The sequence below is a fragment of the Mauremys reevesii genome, linkage group 3 (assembly GCF_016161935.1).
Source record: "Mauremys reevesii isolate NIE-2019 linkage group 3, ASM1616193v1, whole genome shotgun sequence".
Taxonomy (NCBI): domain Eukaryota; kingdom Metazoa; phylum Chordata; order Testudines; family Geoemydidae; genus Mauremys; species Mauremys reevesii.
Genome location: NC_052625.1, coordinates 183,297,951 through 183,317,031, shown reverse-complemented (window position 1 = coordinate 183,317,031; position 19,081 = coordinate 183,297,951). Strand labels below are relative to the sequence as shown.

The window sequence follows — 19,081 nt, the reverse complement described above, 5'->3', positions numbered from 1 at the left end:
AGAAGGGTCCCTCTGCTTCACCATCTGGCACCCGACCTGGACTCTGGTATTGAGCCGGGTACTGATACTCAGGACTTGGAGCTGTGTGATGTGGTTGGTGCAGAAGGGGAGGAGGAAGCCCTCTGCCAGTGCAGGCCACTGCCGCCTCCTCCTCCCCAGATGAAGCTGTGTCGGGGCTGAGCAGCTTGGTGCCGTAGGATGACTTTAGAGCGCCCCAGGAGCTATTGAAAAGTGTGACTTCTAACCGAGTGCTGGAAGTGGAGGTGCTTGAAGAGTCCTCACGCAACTTGAGCAACATCTTGGTCGCAGCAGCCCCATAAAAGGTGGTCCTACCCCCTCAACAAGGCCTTTATGGGTCCCTATGGCAGACCATATCTTCTCTGGCCCCCGCTTCAAAAAGAGCAGATAAAAAATGTGATGTCCCACCACGTATAAATACTTCTATTCCCATCCCCTTCCCGGGTCCCTTGTGGTTGGAGCGGCCAACAAAAGAGACAGGCAAGGGCTGCAAGGCGCGTCCCCCAAGTCAAAAGACTCAAAGAAGCTGAATCTGTTTGATAAAAAGATTTATTCTCCTGGTGGGTTGCAGCCCCGCATCTCTAACCAGCAGGCCTTGCTTGGGAGGCATGACTATAACATCTGGGACTCCATGTCAGAATTCAAGAACTTGCTGCCCCAGGAGTCCAGACAGGAATTCTCTGCTCTAGTGGAGGAAAGGAAGACCATAGCCAGGGCCTCCCTCTAGGCTGCCCTAGATGCCCTGACAAAAGGTTGGCATCAGCGGTGGTCATGAGAAGATACTCCTGGTTTCATGAAGTGTGGGGTGAGAACTGGCATGCCAAAAAAAAAACAAAAATCCAGGTGATACCAGTGTGCTTTTGTGCTCCTTTTAAAAAAAAAAAAAAAAAAACCAAACCAAATTCCAAACTTTCCACTGCACCGAAACTGGACCCAGTCTGGTGTTGCAAGTGTCGAGAGGTATCCTTTTGGTGTTGTAAATTGCTTGGCGTACGGCCACTATATCCTGTATCTTCACAGTGTCCTGCATCCTGACTGTACTCAGTAAATAATAAAAGCTGTTTTTCTTTCACATACTGTGTGACTTGTGATACCGCACTGTGTGAGATTCAGCATCACTCTCCTACTGTACAGCTTTGTATGCTCTTTCCAAGATGAAGAAAAATCTATTCCAGGGCTCAAAGGAAGGAGGTGCAGAGGTCACTAAATACTGCTGGTTCTTCTGCTACACTAGTCCTACAAGGGAAATGTTACAGAGATAACTGACTTATAACACATGATCCTGGGTTCCTAAGATGCAGGGGAATTTAGAGTGACACCTGCGCTCTATGATTTGTAACAACACTTGTTTATAAAACACTTCAGGATAAACAAATCACATATAGTTTGGGCAACCATTGGGCAACCATTGCCATAGAACACAGCCCAGATCAGTGAGTCATTGGGTTATCTGTTGATGGATCCCGGTTTCTTATGTAGGACATGGTGCTAGGCAGAATACTGTATTAGATGGACTATGGGTCTGATCCATTGTGCAGTTCCTATATTTCTAAATTAAATATTTAAAGAAAGGGTTCAACTCGTACATCTGACCTAGTGGAGGAAGTTTGAATTTCATTCCAGTGAGGATTGAATTTACATGGATGTAGTCTCAGTGATGATAGAGCAGTTTAAGAATGGAAAATTGAAGGTGTTACCTTTTGTGAGAAGTAGTTAGATATAAAGGGGGCAAAATGTTTGCTTTCTAAAGATGATTGCTTACTAATATAGTTAATGTAACATTGCAATTTAATTTTTTTTAGCCAGGTTATGATGAGATCAATCCAGATTGGAGGCTTTCTACTGAAAAAAGGAAGAAAATAAAAGGTGGGTGATGTAGTCAAATTATTATGCTAAACATTGATGTTCTGGAAAAAAAAAAAGTACATTAGTTAAAGAACATAATGGTTTTAATTAAAATCTTGCCTAGGATAGTTGCCAAAATTGTGCATCTTTCTTGAATATTCAGTTCATCCTAGCTTAATGAGTGTCACAATGCATATATTTAAAAATCCGCTGTTAGGCATACTTTGCAGCTGAAATATCCTTTTATTTATGGTTACAGATAATATAGGGCTTTTCATTCATGATAAATCAGAAGGTTGTGGATCCTGGCTCCATGGAAGGCTTAACACTCAGCAAAAATATATGTCTGTCTTGGAAATACATGAAACAATAAATTGTATGTTGCAGAAATTTGCAGAGCCCACCAGGAGGCCTCTGGGGATATATTGGAGCCTGAGAGCCGGGTCCACAGAGCTTGGTTTCTAAAGCTTAGGGAGGTAGATGGGCGGGCTTTAGAGCCCGAGCTCCAGCCTGAACTGCAACCCCAAGGTACTGTCTACATAGCTATTTTTAGAGTGCTGGCATGAGCCCTGCTAGGGAAGATTTGCTCCCGCGGGGTCCAAAATGCTGTGTAGGCATATCTTTGTAGTCCACAATGCTAAATACACTTTTCGTATTTAATTCAGTCCTTCCCCTCCACACCAGCATGGTGAATTTTAAAAGTCTAGGAACAAGTTAGAACACTACAGGAGGTTGGTCTTCCTGCTTGTCTTCAGTTAATATTTTAGCTGAGAGCATGTTTTGATATACTTCCATTCATACATGCAGTGTTAATGCCATACTTGTACATCAGTATATGAACAATGTTTATATAGCCAGCACAGACATTCCCCGACTTACGCAAGCGTTCCGTTCCGGAACGCCTTGCGTAAGTCGAATTTTGCGTAAGTCGGGGACATATACCTGACAATTATGAAAAAACAAACCCTGCTTACGGAACTTAGGGAACTTTTTCCGTAAGTGCGGGTTTGCGTAAGTCGGGTTTGCATAACCCAGGGAGCGTCTGGAGTTTCACAGCAAAGAAGCTAATAGCTTGTTGGTTCCACTGATACAAAGAAAGTAACAACAAGAAGTATTGCTGTAGTACCTCTGGGCCTCAATCATAGATCAGGGCCGCATTTTCCTGAGGTACTTGTGGTGCCAGCCCCTAAAAGTTTACAGTCTAAGTGACCTGGCATACACAATCAGCATAAAGATTTGTCTAGGAGAGAAATGGAAAAGTCCAGTTACAAAAAAGTAGTTATTTTTGCCAAATGACATGACTTGATTTAAAACAAACAAAACCCTCCTTGACACCATGCCTGCCTGAGATTAGTGAGTGGAAATCTTCTAATGATCCATACAGGTGGTGTTTCATTATAGTCCCTTTTACCTGCTTAAGTCACTGATTAACTTGATCAGAATAATTGGCAGTAGAAATAACAGCATCTACCTTGTTTTGAGGTGATGGGTTTGGCTAATACAGTTCATAGCTATAGTTTAAAAATCTTTGCCAGTTAGTGAGAGGCCAGCATTCTGAACCAGAGAAGAGCCCAAAGAAAACTTGTTGATAAAATATGACTGCAATTTAAAAGCTGCTGTACAGACACTTCTACAATTTCTGAGCTATACCCTGGTATTATCTATGTAACAAAATTCAAACAACGATCATTCAAAGTGAAAAGAATGAACTGAATTGAAAGGAGAGTGTGCTGTAATAGTTAGAAAATAAGGTGGTCTGTCTTCACTTAAGGGCGATATCTAACTGCATAAGCAAATTGCCCACAAAATGTAAAATTCTAGATTGTAACTATTTTTAAAATGTCATCTTAATAACTGTTTTCTCCCTGGATGGTCCTCTAAGAGTTCTGTTTTCAGTTGTGATATGTCCTCCAGCTGGATGCAATTTTTCTGGATCCCATCTGTAATTCTCTATGCATTTGCCAAAGAAATTCACTCTCAGCTATCCTGAGGAGTGATGTACCAAATCTTTATCAAATGCTCAAAACCTATCATACTCAGTGCATGTAAATCAGCTTGCTGTAGATTAGTTTTTTTTTTCAAGCAATATTTAAAAAGTAATGCAGTTAAGTCAAAATCTATAATGGTTGAGTTTTACTTTTGTTAATACAGAGTTGACTGTGATTAAAAATACTATTGCTGTAAAATAGAAACTTAGTGAAGCGAGGCTGTGTGTGATGTTGATGAATATGTTTGTTAGAAATGCTTTTGGTTTTCTCCTTTAGATAAAGAATCGTATTATTCACTAATGGATGTAAATTGGTGGGCAGAAAATGCTGTGATCTTGGCTCGCTGCTCTGGAGCTTTGACTGTGTCATCTGTGAAAACATTAAAAAACTTACTGGGGAAATCATGTGAATGGTTTGAAAGTTCCCCTCAGGTCACTTCTACTCATGATGGAGGATTTCTAAGCCTGGAGGTAATAAACATATACTAATAATACTAAGAAACCCCCCACTGTAGTATAATAAAACCTCACTTTTTTTCAGTTTGCTAATGTGCAGAACCCAAAACGTTTATACAAAAGATGGCCATCTCTCCCACCCTAATAGCAGATGCTGTAATGAAATCTTGTCTTACTATGTTTTCATTGCATTTTCAAATTGTTTTATCATATATACTCTGAATGATTATCCTAAATCATGAAAGCAAATGAACAAAATAGTTTGAAATTTTGGCTTTTTCAGTTGCCTTCTTTCTGACTAATGTTCAGAATTCACTACTTCGCAATATATTTTCTGGTCATAAGTATAAATAAACAAGGCCCCACTCTACTGAGACATTTGCTTTGTTTCAGTATAGATTATTTTATTTATTTAATTTTGTGCTACTTGGAAAAAATGGGTTTTCTTCAAACTATTTTAATTAGAAGGAAAAATAATCTGATATATACAGTAACCAAGAAAATTTGTATCTACAAATTTGTACAGTAAGAATGGCAATTTGTGTGTATGTTAAAATATATATCTATATCTATATATAATTATATGAAAAATCCTGCAACCTGAGTCATCCTTCCTCAAGTATAACTCGCATTGGCTTGAAGTCTCATGGATACTGGGTATGTTTGATTGAAGTGAGGAATACAGTATTTGTCCCTATCACTTATTCAGAGAAGAAATGCTATTAAAAAAAAAAAACTATGTAAAATGTGTTTTTGTAAATTTTTTTCATTTATTTAAATTATGCCAAAAAAAGCCTGCTGCCCTCCATAATAATGTATACCTGCAATGTTATTTCAATCCAAGTAATTAAATCTTTGATTTCCCTGTAAAATTGTTATGACATGTTGGTCTTACAACATAAGAACAGCCATACTGGATGAGACCAAAGGTCCATCTAGCCCAGTATCCTGTCTTCCCATAGTGACCAATGCCAACGGCTTCAGAGGGAATGAACAGAACAGGTACACCGCTACCTCGATATAACGCCACCCGATATAACATGAATTTGGATATAACACGGTAAAGCAGTGCTCCAGGGGGGCGAGGCTGCGCACTCCAGTGGATCCAAGTTCAATATAACGTGGTTTCACCTATAACACGGTAAAATTTTTTGGCTCCCAAGGACAGCGTTATATCGAGGTAGAGGTGTAATCATCAAGTGATCCATCCCTTGTTCCCCTTTCCCAGTCAAGACAGATTAAAAACAAAACAAATGAACACCAAACACCAGCATGATCGCAATATAAACAAGTTTGTTCATATGTCTATTAAAAGATGCATTACTATGGAAATGACGTTAACTGAAAGACCTGAAAAGCTTCCTATCAGTGGCTTCTTGTTCTTCCATCAGGATGTTAACATTGACCTAATCAGAGAGAAGCTTAGTACATTGATATAGAATTCCAAATAATTGATTAAATATGTGACTTTTTAGTTTGCATACTGTTTAACTCATGTGTTAGCTAAATTTTCTGATAATAGAACTGATATGGATTACCTCTTAGTTCCCCACCTTGTATGGCTTCTTGCCTCTGTTAGAGGACACAGTGTCTGACTGGTAGCCCATTGAGATTTATGGAAGTCTTTCTGTTAACTTCAGTGGGCTCTGGATCAGGTCTGTAGTCCAGAATGGAGAGCCAAGAAGCATCCCTGAAGTACAAATTACAGGTTACAAGCTAATGTTTTAATGTGCGCGAGTGGGAAGAGGCGGGGTCCTTGATCCTGAAGTTGATGTGAATTGTGGATGCTCAGCATTTTCCTGAATCAGGCAGCTTGGGAGCAAACTAACAACAACATATTGCACTGTTTAAGAATTGCGTTTCTGTGTAGTGTGAGATAAAACTGGCTCCAAAGAGATTACGCTTGGAGAGCAGACCTGGTGAAGAAGATGAAGGAAAAGATGACTCTGACTCAGATGATGTAACTTCTGCCAAGGCCAGATATTTCAGTTACCTAAAGCAAGGCCTGTATTTTGTGACAGAAATGGAGCGATTTGCTCCTCCACGGAAACGTTCACGCACTATTACAAAGAATTACCGCCTTGTGAGTTTAAGATCTACAACCCCAGAGGAGCTTTACCAGAGAAAGGTGAGATTGAGACCCATACAACATGAGACTAGGACAACAGTAAAGATTAACATAAAATAACTGTTTTTCATTGTTTTAGAAAGACCAGCTTTGATATCTTCCTGTTTTATTTATTTTTTTCTTTTAATACAAGGGTATTGCCATGTATTTCTAAGGGGTGTATGTGAGTGAGAGAGAGAAAGAGAGAGAGATATCAACAATATGCAGTGTGTCCACCAGCTGGAAGGCACGTGGTTAAAATAGAGAACCTGCATTAGTGTAATTCAAATGACAAGTTATTTAAGGATCATTTGAGCAGAAAGTATTAGATTCATTAGACTGTGGATGGTGGTTAGCTACATCACATTAGACATTTAAAATTAGACTAGAGAAAACCCTGGTAAATATATTCAGTGAAACAATCCTGTGTTGGCCAGGGGACAGAATTGATATGCTATTTTATTTCTTTGATTCAATGGTAATGTCCGCTGACATAGATGGTATCACGGTTTCGGGGCTAGCTGCACCTCTGTCCCCTGTAGTTTCTCTGAATGTACACCCCCCCAGATGTTTTTATTGAGATTTTCATAATAACTAATCTAATCTCCCTCGCTACAGATTAAGCCATTATTTCTTGTACTACCTTGAGTGGATGCAGAGAACAATTGTCAGAACAAAGAGTAATGGTCTCAAGCTGCAGTGGGGGAGATTTAGGTTGGATATTAGGAAAAACTTTTTCACTAGGAGGGTAGTGAAGCACTGGAATGGGTTACCTAGGGAGGTGATGGAATCTCCTTCCATAGTGGTTTTTAAGGTCAGGCTTGACAAAGCTCTGGCTGGGATGATTTAGTTGGGGATTGGTCCTGCTTTGAGCAGGGGGTTGGACTAGATGACCTCCTGAGGTCCCTTCCAACCCTGGTATTCGATGATCCCTGTCCTCTTCATAACAAGGAATTTGACAACTATCAGGTCCCTGCCCCCCATTGTCTTTTCTCAAGACTAAACATGCCCAAATTTTAAAACTTTTCCGTATAGTTCATTGTTTTAAATATTTTATCACTTTTGTTGCTCTCTTCTAATCTCTTTCCATGTTTCCCACATCTTTTCAAAAGTGTAGTGCCCAGAGATAGAAACAGTATGCTAGCTGAGGTCTCGTCAGTGCAGAGTAGAGCAGGACAATTACCTCCCATGTCTTACCTATGATACTCCTGTTAATACGCCCTAGAACGACATTAGCCTTTTATACAACTGCATCATATTGACTCTCATTCAATTTATGATTCACTCTAACCCCCAGATCCTTTTCAGCAGTATTAACACCTAGCCATTCAATTTTGTAGTTATTCATTTGATTTTTGCCTTCCTAAGTGTACTACTTTGCCTTTAATCTTAATTGAATTTTATCTTATTGATTTCAGACCAGTTTTCCATTTGTCTAGATTATTTTGAATTCTAAGTCTGTCCTTCAAAGTGCTTGCAACCCCACCCAGCTTGGTGTCATCTGCAAATTTTGCAAGCATGCTCTCCACCCCATTATCCAACTCCAAGAAAATATTGAATGGTACCGAACCAAGGACTGATGCCTGTGTGACCCCTCTTAGATACACCCTCCCAGTTTAACAGTGAACCATTGATAACTACTCTGAGTTCGATCTTCCAACCAGTTGCGCACCCACCTTATTGTAAATTCATGTAGGCCATATTTCCCTATTTTGCTTATGAGCATGTCATGTATAACTGTATCAAAAGCCTTACTAAAATCAAGAAGTATAATGTTTACTGGTGCCCTCCCCGCCCCAATCCACTAGGCCAGTAACCCTGTCAAAAAAGGAAATTAGGTTGGTCTGGCATGATTTTGTTTTTAACAAATCCATACTGGCTATTCCTTCTAATCCTATTATCTGCTAGGTGCTTACAAATTAATTTTTTAATAGTTTGTTCCAGTATCTTTCCAGGTATTAAAGTTGGGCTGACCAGTGTATAATTTGCTGGCTCCTCTTAGTTCTTTCTTTTAAAGGTAGCTACTATGTTTGCTCTTCTCCAGTCCCCTGGGACTGCACCTATCCTCGGTGTGATCTCAAAGATAAGGCTAATGGGTCTGAGATTGCTTCAGCTAGTTCCTTAAATACCCTGGAATGAATTTCATCAAGTTCTGCCAACTTGAATACATTTAATGTACTTTCCTTATTTTGGCTTGTGTTCCTTCCCCTTTCTTGTAATAGAATTGTGTTGAGTATCTCATCACCATTAATCTTTTTTCTGAAGACAGAAGCAAAGTAGGCATTAAACCCATCAGCCTTATTGATGTCATCAGTTTTTTAAGTCCCCTTTCCCTCTAAGGGCTTGGCTACACTTGAAAGTTGCAGCGCTGGGAGTTACAGCGCTGGTCGTGCAGCTGTGTAGGGACAGCGCTGGTGTGTGGCCACATTTGCAGCATTTGCAGCGCTGTTGGGAGTGATGCATTATGGGCAGCTATCCCAGCGTTCAAGTGGCAGCAACGTGCTTTTGAAAAGAGGGGGGTGGGGTGGGGCTGTAGTGTGACAGGGAGCGGGGAGGGAGAGAGAGAGAGAGTGGATTTTTGGAGCCAACACTGTGTGATTAGCTTCCTGCCTTGAAAAATCAGAAAATGTTCGCGACCCCTAGTCTTAACTCTTAATTGCAAACAGCCTGCATCCAAACGGACTCCCCGCTGTTTCTCTGTCAAGCAAACACTCACTCCCTGCCTGCCTCATTATCTCATTTGATTGTTCACAGCCAGGTACAGATTGATCAAAGCAAACAGGAGCTGTGTTATAAGCAGCTCCGGGATCAACGGAGCTCCAGAGCTCCCCGTTCACAACAAAACAAAGAGAGGCTGCATAACAAAACAGAGTAATTTTATAAAAGCATTCTGGGATATCTGCTAATACCCTGGAGGCCAATAACAGCGCTGGTGTGTGTCCACACTTGACGAGCAGCGCTGGATCACCAGCGCTGCAATCGTTGCACCCCAACCAGACCAGGTGTACAGCCAGCGCTGCAGCCAGGGAGTTGCAGCGCTGGATGTGCCTTGCAGGTGTGGACGGTTACTAATTGCAGCGCTGGAAAGCCTCCACCAGCGCTGCAACTTTCAAGTGTAGTCAAGCCCTTAGTAAAGAACTTACTTTCCTTTTGTTTTTTCTCTTGCTCATAATGTATTTAAGGGAACCTCTTTTTATTGCCTTTTATGTTCCGTGTTAGGTGTAACTCATTTTGTGCCTTAGCCTTTCTGATTTTATACCTATATGCTTATGCTATTCTTTTGCATTCCTCTTACCAATTTGTCCGTGTTTCCTATTTCTGTGGGATTCCTTTTTGATTTTCAGGTCATTAAAGAGCTCCTGATGGAGTCGTGAGGGCCTCTTAATGTCCTTCCTATCTTCCCTTCTCATTGAGGTAGTTTGCAGTTATTCCTTTAATATTGTCTCCTTGAGAAATTGCCAGCTCTCCTGAACTCCTTTTTCCCTTGGTTTTTTTCTTCCCATGGGACCTTACCTCTCAGGTTGTTGAGTCAGTTAAAATCTGCTTTTTTTGAAGTTCATTGTCCTTATCCGGCTGCTCTTACTCCTTCCTTTTTTTAGAATCATGACCTCATTTCATGGTCACTTTCACTCAAATTTTCTTCCACCCTCAGGTTCGCTCCGAGGGAGGAATTGCACAGTTCTCCCAATCTTAGACCAAGTCCTGAGCTACAGTACTTTGTGTATCAACGGTGCTTACCAGCAGGCCCAGTTCAATTTTGGCATAGAAGACTGACCAGTAGTGAATATAGCGGCCAGATACTACTTTAAACCTACTCTTTTTTTTTTTTTAAAAAAAGGACCAAAACATGTACAGAAAAAGGGTTTTAAAATAACACGCAGTTGACACACGTCTATTGTCTAAGGCTTCTTGATGGTAACTTACGCTGGTTTAACTTCTTCAGACTCTCCAGTTGGGTGCAAATGTGTCAGACTGTTTCCCCTGAACAAATCCCTCTTCTCTTGAGAAAGGGTTCCTTTTTAAACCTGCCACAGTTCTTAGCTCTCCAGTATGCACGTGCCTTTACCTGTTCTGGGATTGTCTCTTAATAGCCCCGAGTGTCTGTGGAGAATTTGCTACCTTGAGACATTATTTTTCTTTCCTGCGTGTTTTTTCCTTTGGGATCCCTATTTAATTAGACTACTATATTGTGTGTGTGTGTGTGTGTGTGTGTGTATAGATACATATAAACACACAGAATGGAGTTGCTCTGTAATTATTTGTGAATACTATCAAAGATGTTTACGTTCATGTACTTTGTTTTAGATTGATAATGAAGAATATGGTGAAGCTTTATCTTTGGCTCAAGCATATGGTCTAGATTCTGATCTTGTATATCAAAGACAGTGGAGGAAATCAACTGTTAACATTGCTTCTATTCAAGACTACCTGGTATGTATTTTAAGTTGAAATAAATTTCTTAATATTCTCGTAGAAACAGAAATCATGTTCTAATTTATGTAACAAATGTTGGTACCGATTTGCAGAACTGTCCTTCATGAATTTCACCTAATGCAGAAGGGGCTGACCTTGTTAAATTCACTAGTGGCCGGATCATAAAGCCCATTGAAGTAAATGGAAAGACTCCCATTTTGTTCAGTGGGCTTGGAAAGAAAAAAATGCATCAAGCTGGTGTCTTCAGGTTGTCTTAATTATTTAGTTGAAGGTATTGTGGTATTGTTGATTTGAGCCTCAGATAATTTGAAGTTGAAGTTGTGTTGCTAAAATAGCATTATCTCTAAGCCAAATGCTAATTGAAAAAATGCCTGTAGTAGTAAGGTACTAGCAATTGTTCTCCGAATGTTATCTAGAACATGGACTGGAACACCTCATAGTGTAATTTGCACTTCTAGATCACATAAGCAGCACTTGCTGAAGGAGATGATGCTGAAAATGGCCATATAGTACATTGAGATGGGAGTAATTGTATGCTGTGATCAGACTGCAAAATTTTCAGTCAGCACAGAGTTGCCATACTGACTAGGAAGAAGAGTTAGAGCCCTGAGATCCAGGATAACTAGGTTCTATTTCTAGTTCTATGTCTGAGTTGCTGGGTGACCTTTGTCAAGTCACTTGACATCTGTATCTCCGTTTTCTCCTCTATAAATTGGGAAAAACATCTTTTGTACAGTGCTTTGTGATCCTTAAATGGAAGGAGAACAGTATTACTTTATTATGTATTGGTTTCAAGTGTAGTCTATCTTGCTTCCAAAAGCAATGGTTAGATATTTAGGAACTCCGAAATTTAAACAGCTTCTGTCCGCTAGTCAGCAAAGATTGATTAGAGTGCTGTAGTGAGGTTTCATTCTACTAATTCATTAATGCTAACCAATACACTGCAGTTCATTTGCTGATAGATTAGGAAATGCTATAAATAAAACTGGGCTGTAGTTTTCAAAACAAAATATTTTAATGCATTTTCCCTGCTTTTTTTACTGGCTGATTTTTTTCTTTAATTCATGTTGTCTCCCAGTCACCAGACTAAATTGATAAGGTTCTAAATGGAAGAGAGGCAGACTGAAAAAGTGGAAGACACTGATCTCAGTGCTTTGGTTGGCTATAACGTATTTCACTATGCTTACTTCTCACTCTTTTGTCATTTGATTAGAGTAAAATTAAGAAGCGGTCCTGGGTTCTTCATGAATGCCTGGAAAGAGTTCCTGAGAACGTGGATGCTGCCAAAGAGTTGCTGCAGTATGGTTTAAAAGGCACAGACTTGGAGGCTCTCATAGCTATTGGAAAAGGAGAAGATGGTGGCAGGTTTGTTGAAATAATTTTTGTGTATTGTGTTTCTGTGCTTTGGAATTATGCAGTGAATTTGTCAGAAATATTCATTTGTCTGAAATATTAACAGATTTTGCAGGACACATAGTTTTTAAAATATGTTCCCATAAGAATAGCTGTAACCAATACTAGAGATAGCAGTCAAGTTCTCCCATGAATGAAAATAAATAAAATGATGACCTTAGAAATTGAATGCAATAGAGAAGAAATGACTTCCATATTATTGTCTATATATTCAGCACAAAATATTTCCAAAATTTGGCTTCTACTTGGAACAGATTCCTGTGTTGATGTTCTTAGACTAGTTTGAACCACAGTGTTTACTCCTGGGAGAATTTTGTGCCAAAAAATTAAACTCTGCACTAAAATATTAAAAATTATGTGCACAGTATTTTAAAATGCTGTATATTTTATCTGTCAAAATAACACAATATAATCATGCCCGTTTAAACTATTTTGGTAATTTATTTTAAAATACTTGTCAGCAAGTATGCTTGTAACAATACAGACAACAAAAAAGATTCAGGAAATGTTTTTTGACAAATAGATTCCTTACTACGCATATTAATCCAGAATTCTGAGTAAGAATTCATTTAAACTACAATACAGAAATGTATTTCCCACACCCACAGCAGCCTTCTGTGTCCCATGCTGTCTGTCCCCTCCATATCCCACGCCTCCGGACCTGGCCCCCCAGGCAGGGCGCTGTGAGGAAGGTGGCCTCTGCTCTCTCCCTGTAGGTAGTTGGGGCTGTCCCAGGAGTGGCTGCTCTCTGTTCTGGTGCCACAGCAGCCCCTGGTGGGCAAAAGGCATAACTGCAGCACCTTTCTGGCAGGATGTATTTTCTGTGGTGGTGCGTGGGGTGGGGGAATTTTGAGTGGCACATGAATTCTTTGTGTACATGGTGACACAGAATTCCCTCAAGAGTAAGTGTTGAATTGGCCTTTTTTAACAGCTGCTTTTGCCTTAATTCTTAAGATGTGTAGGTAAAATTAAAAAAAAAATGCATCAGGGAAGCAAAACATGGTCTGGTTCTGTCTTTTGTACAAAAGATTGGAGAAAACACAAATTCAGGTCATTCTGTAACAACTCAATACAGTGGTGATATAGAATTGCTTCTTGGGTGTATATGTAATAACTACTATATATAGTAGTATGTGCTGTGGAAATAGTGTCAGGAACTCTGTTGCTTGTAGAATTTGTAAACTTTTAAAAATGAAAACCTGGTGTGTTTTGTGAAGAAAATGTGAAGACTGCCCTCCCTATTTCAGATACTGAGAATACATCACTTAAGCTCACAGTAGCAAAATTGTTTTTCAGATATTTAATTCGTTGTCACCAGTTTCAGTAAAAATCAATTCAGATACAAAAGTTACAGATGGAAAGTTGTGTAAAATCTGTTGACTGAATAATCAGCTCTTCATATCTTTTTATCAACATTGATTTTTGTTTCTTTCTGCCAGATTTATCTTATCAGGAGAGATGGACATTGATGAAATCCCCTATGAACAATTTTTGTCACCTGATGAAGAGGCAGAAAATAGAAAGGAAAGGGAGGCTAGGAAGCATCAAGAACTGCTTCTATCAGTGAACTTCTCAAAGTAAATTATATGTCAGGCCTAGTTTTTGCTTAAATTCATAGGTTTATAAATACATAATCCCATGGCCATAATTATCTTAATACATTGTACTTCTTCTTTGGACGATGGTTAACATTTCAATCAGTACTCTATTATGAAAGTTTTCAGTTTATTGAATTTCTTGTTGTGCTTCCAATATATGGATCTGCTAAAAAATTTTTTTGTCTTGTTGCCTTCGAATAATCTGTTTTGTTTTTTTAAAATAGAAGTCTATTTTTGAACATTTAGATACTATGCTAATGTGCTGTAGCAATCTTGAAAATGTAGTGGTCTCTTTTTTCTCTCTCTTTCAAAACAGACTAACACTGGAACAAAAGGAACTTTGTCGAAGCAGGCTGAAATTATTAAGTTATTTAGATAGACTTGCAACTTATGAGGTGAGGAGATGGGGTTTAGTCCTTAGATCCTGTCTTGTGAATAGCTTAAGTTGTTTCTCTGACTTATTTTGTTCTATTTTTGATCTTCTCTATTAGATACCATTGTTTCATCGTGTATTTCTTTGCAGTAATTAAAAAAATATACTTGTTATGCTTAGGAACATTGAATGGGTATAATATTACTGAGATCTTTGATTGTGAAAATGGGAAACTTAATGTGTGTCTGGTGAAACAGCTTGTGAAGAAAATGGGTTACCACGTATCCCTTGCATCAATGGTACAGACAGTGTAATAGTTAATGTAGAGCCATTCAGATGTACCACTCTGCCATGAAAATCTGCTCTGAGCATTTTTCATGAGACACTGTCTGAAATGTCTGAGCCCTGTCTATACTAGCAACTTACAGCAAAAGCCGAGCCACAGTGATGGAAACACCAATTTACCTTTTCAAATACAGACACACACACTTAGCGGCTATGTTAGATTCTACTAGAAGCAAAGCACTTGAAATTTACAGTAAACTTGTATGGTAATAATTTAAGTTTAAAAGTGTTGAGTTGCTACATTTATTTGAGGTTTGAAACTAAACATTCAAATAGATTCTGCCTCCCCCCCCCCCCAATATATGAAATTTCACTTAGTTTGAACAAAGCTAGTGGATTATATGGAATCCAAATTTAAATAGTCATCAGTGATTTTGTTTATTCTACTTAAATGGACACCATCCACTTGAAATCTAGAGAATAATAATAAAAAAAACAGTATAAAGCTTCAGATAGAACAACTGCTCCTATCATCTTGTTGATTTATTTATTTATTTATTTATACATTTTTGGTGGTTTTACAGTAACAATAGCTAACTGTTTTTTTTTTTTTTTTTTCCTTCCCTCTGTTGCTCTGTGAAAGACCAACAGAAATGGCAGGGAGGGGTAATGGCTATTGTGGGAAAACAGAGCAACTGGTTAGATACAGAGAACTATGAAATGTACAGAGTAAACTGATGAAACACAATTTAAGGTGACTCTTAACAATTGTAAGCAGAAAAACAAACGAAACAAAAGTGTCCATTCTGAAGTTGATAACGTGTCTTTAAAGTTAAGTGTGTGCGTATTATATGTCCAGGTATTTATTCCAAAAATATTTAGACTTAAACCTTAATTGCTTAGCCAACTACTAAGACGTCAATGATGAGTGTTGCTGTTAGAATACTTGTATGTACAGCATGACTCTAGAAATGATAGAAATCTACATTAATCATAAATTGTTTCTATAGATCGTTTTTAGAATAACATACTGAGCTATGTAAGTGTCCACTCCTTAGGTAATCTGAGATTCAAGAATTTTAATATGACTTTTATCAACATACTTAAATCATTTTTTATTCAACTTTTTTTTTAAAGGAAATCCTTGGAGGGCCTCATGCAGCTGAGCAGAGATATGATGCTGAATTCTTCAAGAAGTTCCGAAATCAGAATATTGTACTTTCAGCAAGAACTTATGCTCGGGTATCGGTATTTTTTTTTTCACACGTTTAAATTGCTGTTTTTGTTAACACTAATTCCCCATCACCACATACTGAAATGCAGCCAATATTTTTTTCTGTTTAAAGCTGAGTGATTTTAAAAATAGGAATGATATATCTTCAGTGTTGTATTTGATTAACTTTATCTGACTGTAAAATGGGACAAGATTCCTCTGCTCTGTCAAGCTTCCAGATTATGAAAACTTTTAAATTAAATGTTTTAGTCACTCCTAGTCTTTAAAAATGCATGATGAAATCAGAATTATATGTTTGCTGAGCAGTAATTGGTAAGCAGAATCATTCTTAAACTGTTTTCACAGTGTAAAACAGAATATTTTATATTTTCTGGTGTAGGAAAGCAATGTGAGAGCCCTAGAGATCTTGTTTACATACCATGGCTCAGACCTGCTTCCACATCGGCTGGCAATTCTCTCTAATTTTCCAGAGACTACTTCACCACATGAGTATTCCTTTTTGCTGCCTGAAGCTTGGTAAGAAAGCATTCTCTCAATATCAGTTACTAGACAGCATTTTCTTTTTAGAACACTTTGAGAGATTTTATTCTAAAAGTGTGGCTGTAAACTTAAAAACGATTTGAAAACTAAGTGTGGGTTTTTGTCTGTGTATAGCTGTTGCCCAGCATCAAGAGAGCACTTTTGAATTTACTTATTGAATCTCTTCACTTTCTACTTAATATAGTTTTCACTTTGTCTTATCAAGTCACTCAGTGTAAGTAGGTAAGAATCAGTGGCTTTCTACCTCTTACTTGCAGAGATTTTTCAGGACATATGGTAAATCTTTAGGTGTTGAGAGCATTTAAATATACTTACCTCCTTTTCACATAATAGACCTTATCAGGGGAAGTGCCCACTCTGACTTCCCTTAAGAAGGCCTGTCTAGCACTCTGTACAGTTTATCAAATGCTGTGCTTCAGGGGGTGCATGTGAGTCTTTCCATAATTTGTTTGTAACTGCATTGAGGTCTTTGGGTGTAAGGCACAGTAGAAATACAAATTATTGTGATACATTCTTTAAATAAAGAAATAACTGAAGTGTGGAAATTTTACGTACTGACCTTAAAGTGACTCAAGAAACTTGGCAGACTACCTCAGAGGAAGAGAGAGCATGAGGTCAATAGTCTAAAATTCAGATTTCACATACAAAATGGTTTTTAAATTAGGTTTTAATTCCTTCATCTTCTTTATGAGAGATCTCCCAGATCCAATTTATGTAATTCTGAAGAAGCTTCATGATTTCTGAAGTGTCCTGTTTCCATCTCTATTGACATTTATAGACGCTGCAGGATGCTGTTATACGTTTTTTCTCAGTCTGTCAATGATTGTGAAGCTATTACCACAATCTATGAAGATGTGGGGAAATTTCCTGATAGGTTCTCTATGACTCCTTGTCTCCCAGGCAAAAGTTCAAGACCACTGATTTCCATATATAAAAGCTTATGAACAAGGCTATTCTCTTTTCCTGGATTAAATACAGCCAAATACAATATCTCAGTTTCTGAGAAAAGAATGGAAAACCTAATTTCTCTGGTATTATAACAACAGTGTTTTCTAATCATAAAGAAATAATTTTCAACAGACTCCTTTGAGTGAGTGAGTGTCTATCTAACCTATCTATCTAACTTATCTATCTATCTAACCTATTCCTTGTGTATGTTGTGTATATATAATGGCAATGTCCAAAAGCGGGGCGGGGGAACAGGAAGTACTCATTAAAGCTTATCTATCTATCTATCTATCTATCTATCTATCTCCATAAGGAATAGATTCTCTGGCATAACTGATCTAAAACCACCAAAGCATTTTGGGCTACACACTCTTTCTGCAGGTAACTACTTGAAGATATTTCATACTGTAGCTATATGAAAGAGAGAGAAGTCAAATGAAATTTTCTTCGTAACTTTAAGCTTTTGGAACAAAAACAAGAGCAGAAAGCCCTTATGTATAACAATCAATGCTATTTCTTCTGAGCTTCTACGGCTGTCATCATAGTTGCCTTTGTTAATATTTCCAGATCTCTCAATCTTTTCTGTCAGTATATGTTGACTTGAGGCATTTATTTCTCATTTGGCAAGAAATTGATTGACTTTTGAAAACTGTGAAATGGGATTTAAGTCTATTTATCCTTCAGTATCCACTGTATTTAAGCAGTTATTAAGAAAAAATGATTACTTTAGACAGCAGCATAATACAAATAAAAGAACTAAAAGATAGCTGTATAATTGTCTAACTTAGGTCCTTAAAGACCCTTGTAATCTCAGTAGCTGAGTTGCCCCCAAAATCTTTAATGTATTATCCTCATAACACCTTTGTGAGGAAGTGAAATATTATTAATCCTTTTTTGAGTCCTAGGCTACCACCCTAACCACTGGACTTCATTGTTCCTGTCCTGCAACATATTAATAGATTCTGAATTCTAGTTTTGCTGACAGTGTTAAATCATTCAATTTTAGATGAGTTGTTCTACCACTTGCTGTTTAAAATTTGGAACTTTTTAATTTCCAAAACTTTATAGGATACTTTTCATGTAATGGGAAAAATAGTAATATGAATACATTTAAGGTAATACAGAAACAAGCTTTATAATACACAACAAATCTGAGATCAAAAGGGCTTCACTTATCTCTCTGAAATGCACGTATGTAAGTACTGCATGCCTTGGAATACAAAATATACAAGTCTTAATAATTACACTGAGATTACTGCAGGCTTTACTTGCACACATTTATAGAAATAGCAGTTATAGTATAAAATGGAGGAAAATTTTTGATGTACAGTACTCAAATGTTACTGATTATCCCCTTCTGTATATTGATACTATATTGATGGTTTAATTTTCCTTGAAACTTAGTTTTATCAAAGGTTTGAAAATGGATGAAAACACACATTCCAATAAATGTGTGCTATAAATTTTAGGTTCAAGACTCTTGAATATATTTTATGTATTGATTATCATTTGATTTACATAATGAACCTATGTCAGCCATTTGCAGTTTCTACTTTTCGTTGTGTTTTGAAACTTTCTGATTTGAATAAGGGTCCCTGACGAAAACTTGTAAGGTAGAGGTAAAAGAATGGAGCTTTGCCTATTAAACCAGTAGAACATATCTTCATGAGATTTTTTGCCTGTGTGTGGGTGACTGAATTTTAATACGATTGCAAAGTAATGACACAATTTTTGTGTGACAAATGCTGTAACTAAAAATGAAAACAGCCACTTGGATTTCTTCAGATCTGTCCTTACACTTTGTGGCACACTTTTCAGATGTGGTTTGGAGACTGGTGTAACT

The 19,081-nt window shown here is 38.0% G+C and overlaps 1 protein-coding gene across 4 annotated transcripts in view; it reads left to right on the top strand.

The window, feature by feature from the left end:
• The window catches only part of NBAS (NBAS subunit of NRZ tethering complex), a 350,592-nt gene that overhangs the window by 45,165 nt on the left and 286,346 nt on the right, over nucleotides 1–19,081 (top strand). For all 4 annotated transcript variants that reach the window (XM_039531043.1, XM_039531042.1, XM_039531044.1 and 1 more), the window contains exons 13-21: nucleotides 1,821–1,884; nucleotides 4,128–4,321; nucleotides 6,177–6,434; nucleotides 10,719–10,844; nucleotides 12,061–12,212; nucleotides 13,700–13,837; nucleotides 14,175–14,253; nucleotides 15,654–15,758; nucleotides 16,130–16,266. In XM_039531043.1, coding sequence (XP_039386977.1) covers nucleotides 1,821–1,884; nucleotides 4,128–4,321; nucleotides 6,177–6,434; nucleotides 10,719–10,844; nucleotides 12,061–12,212; nucleotides 13,700–13,837; nucleotides 14,175–14,253; nucleotides 15,654–15,758; nucleotides 16,130–16,266 — 1,253 coding nt within the window. The remainder of the gene's footprint in view (nucleotides 1–1,820; nucleotides 1,885–4,127; nucleotides 4,322–6,176; nucleotides 6,435–10,718; nucleotides 10,845–12,060; nucleotides 12,213–13,699; nucleotides 13,838–14,174; nucleotides 14,254–15,653; nucleotides 15,759–16,129; nucleotides 16,267–19,081) is intronic.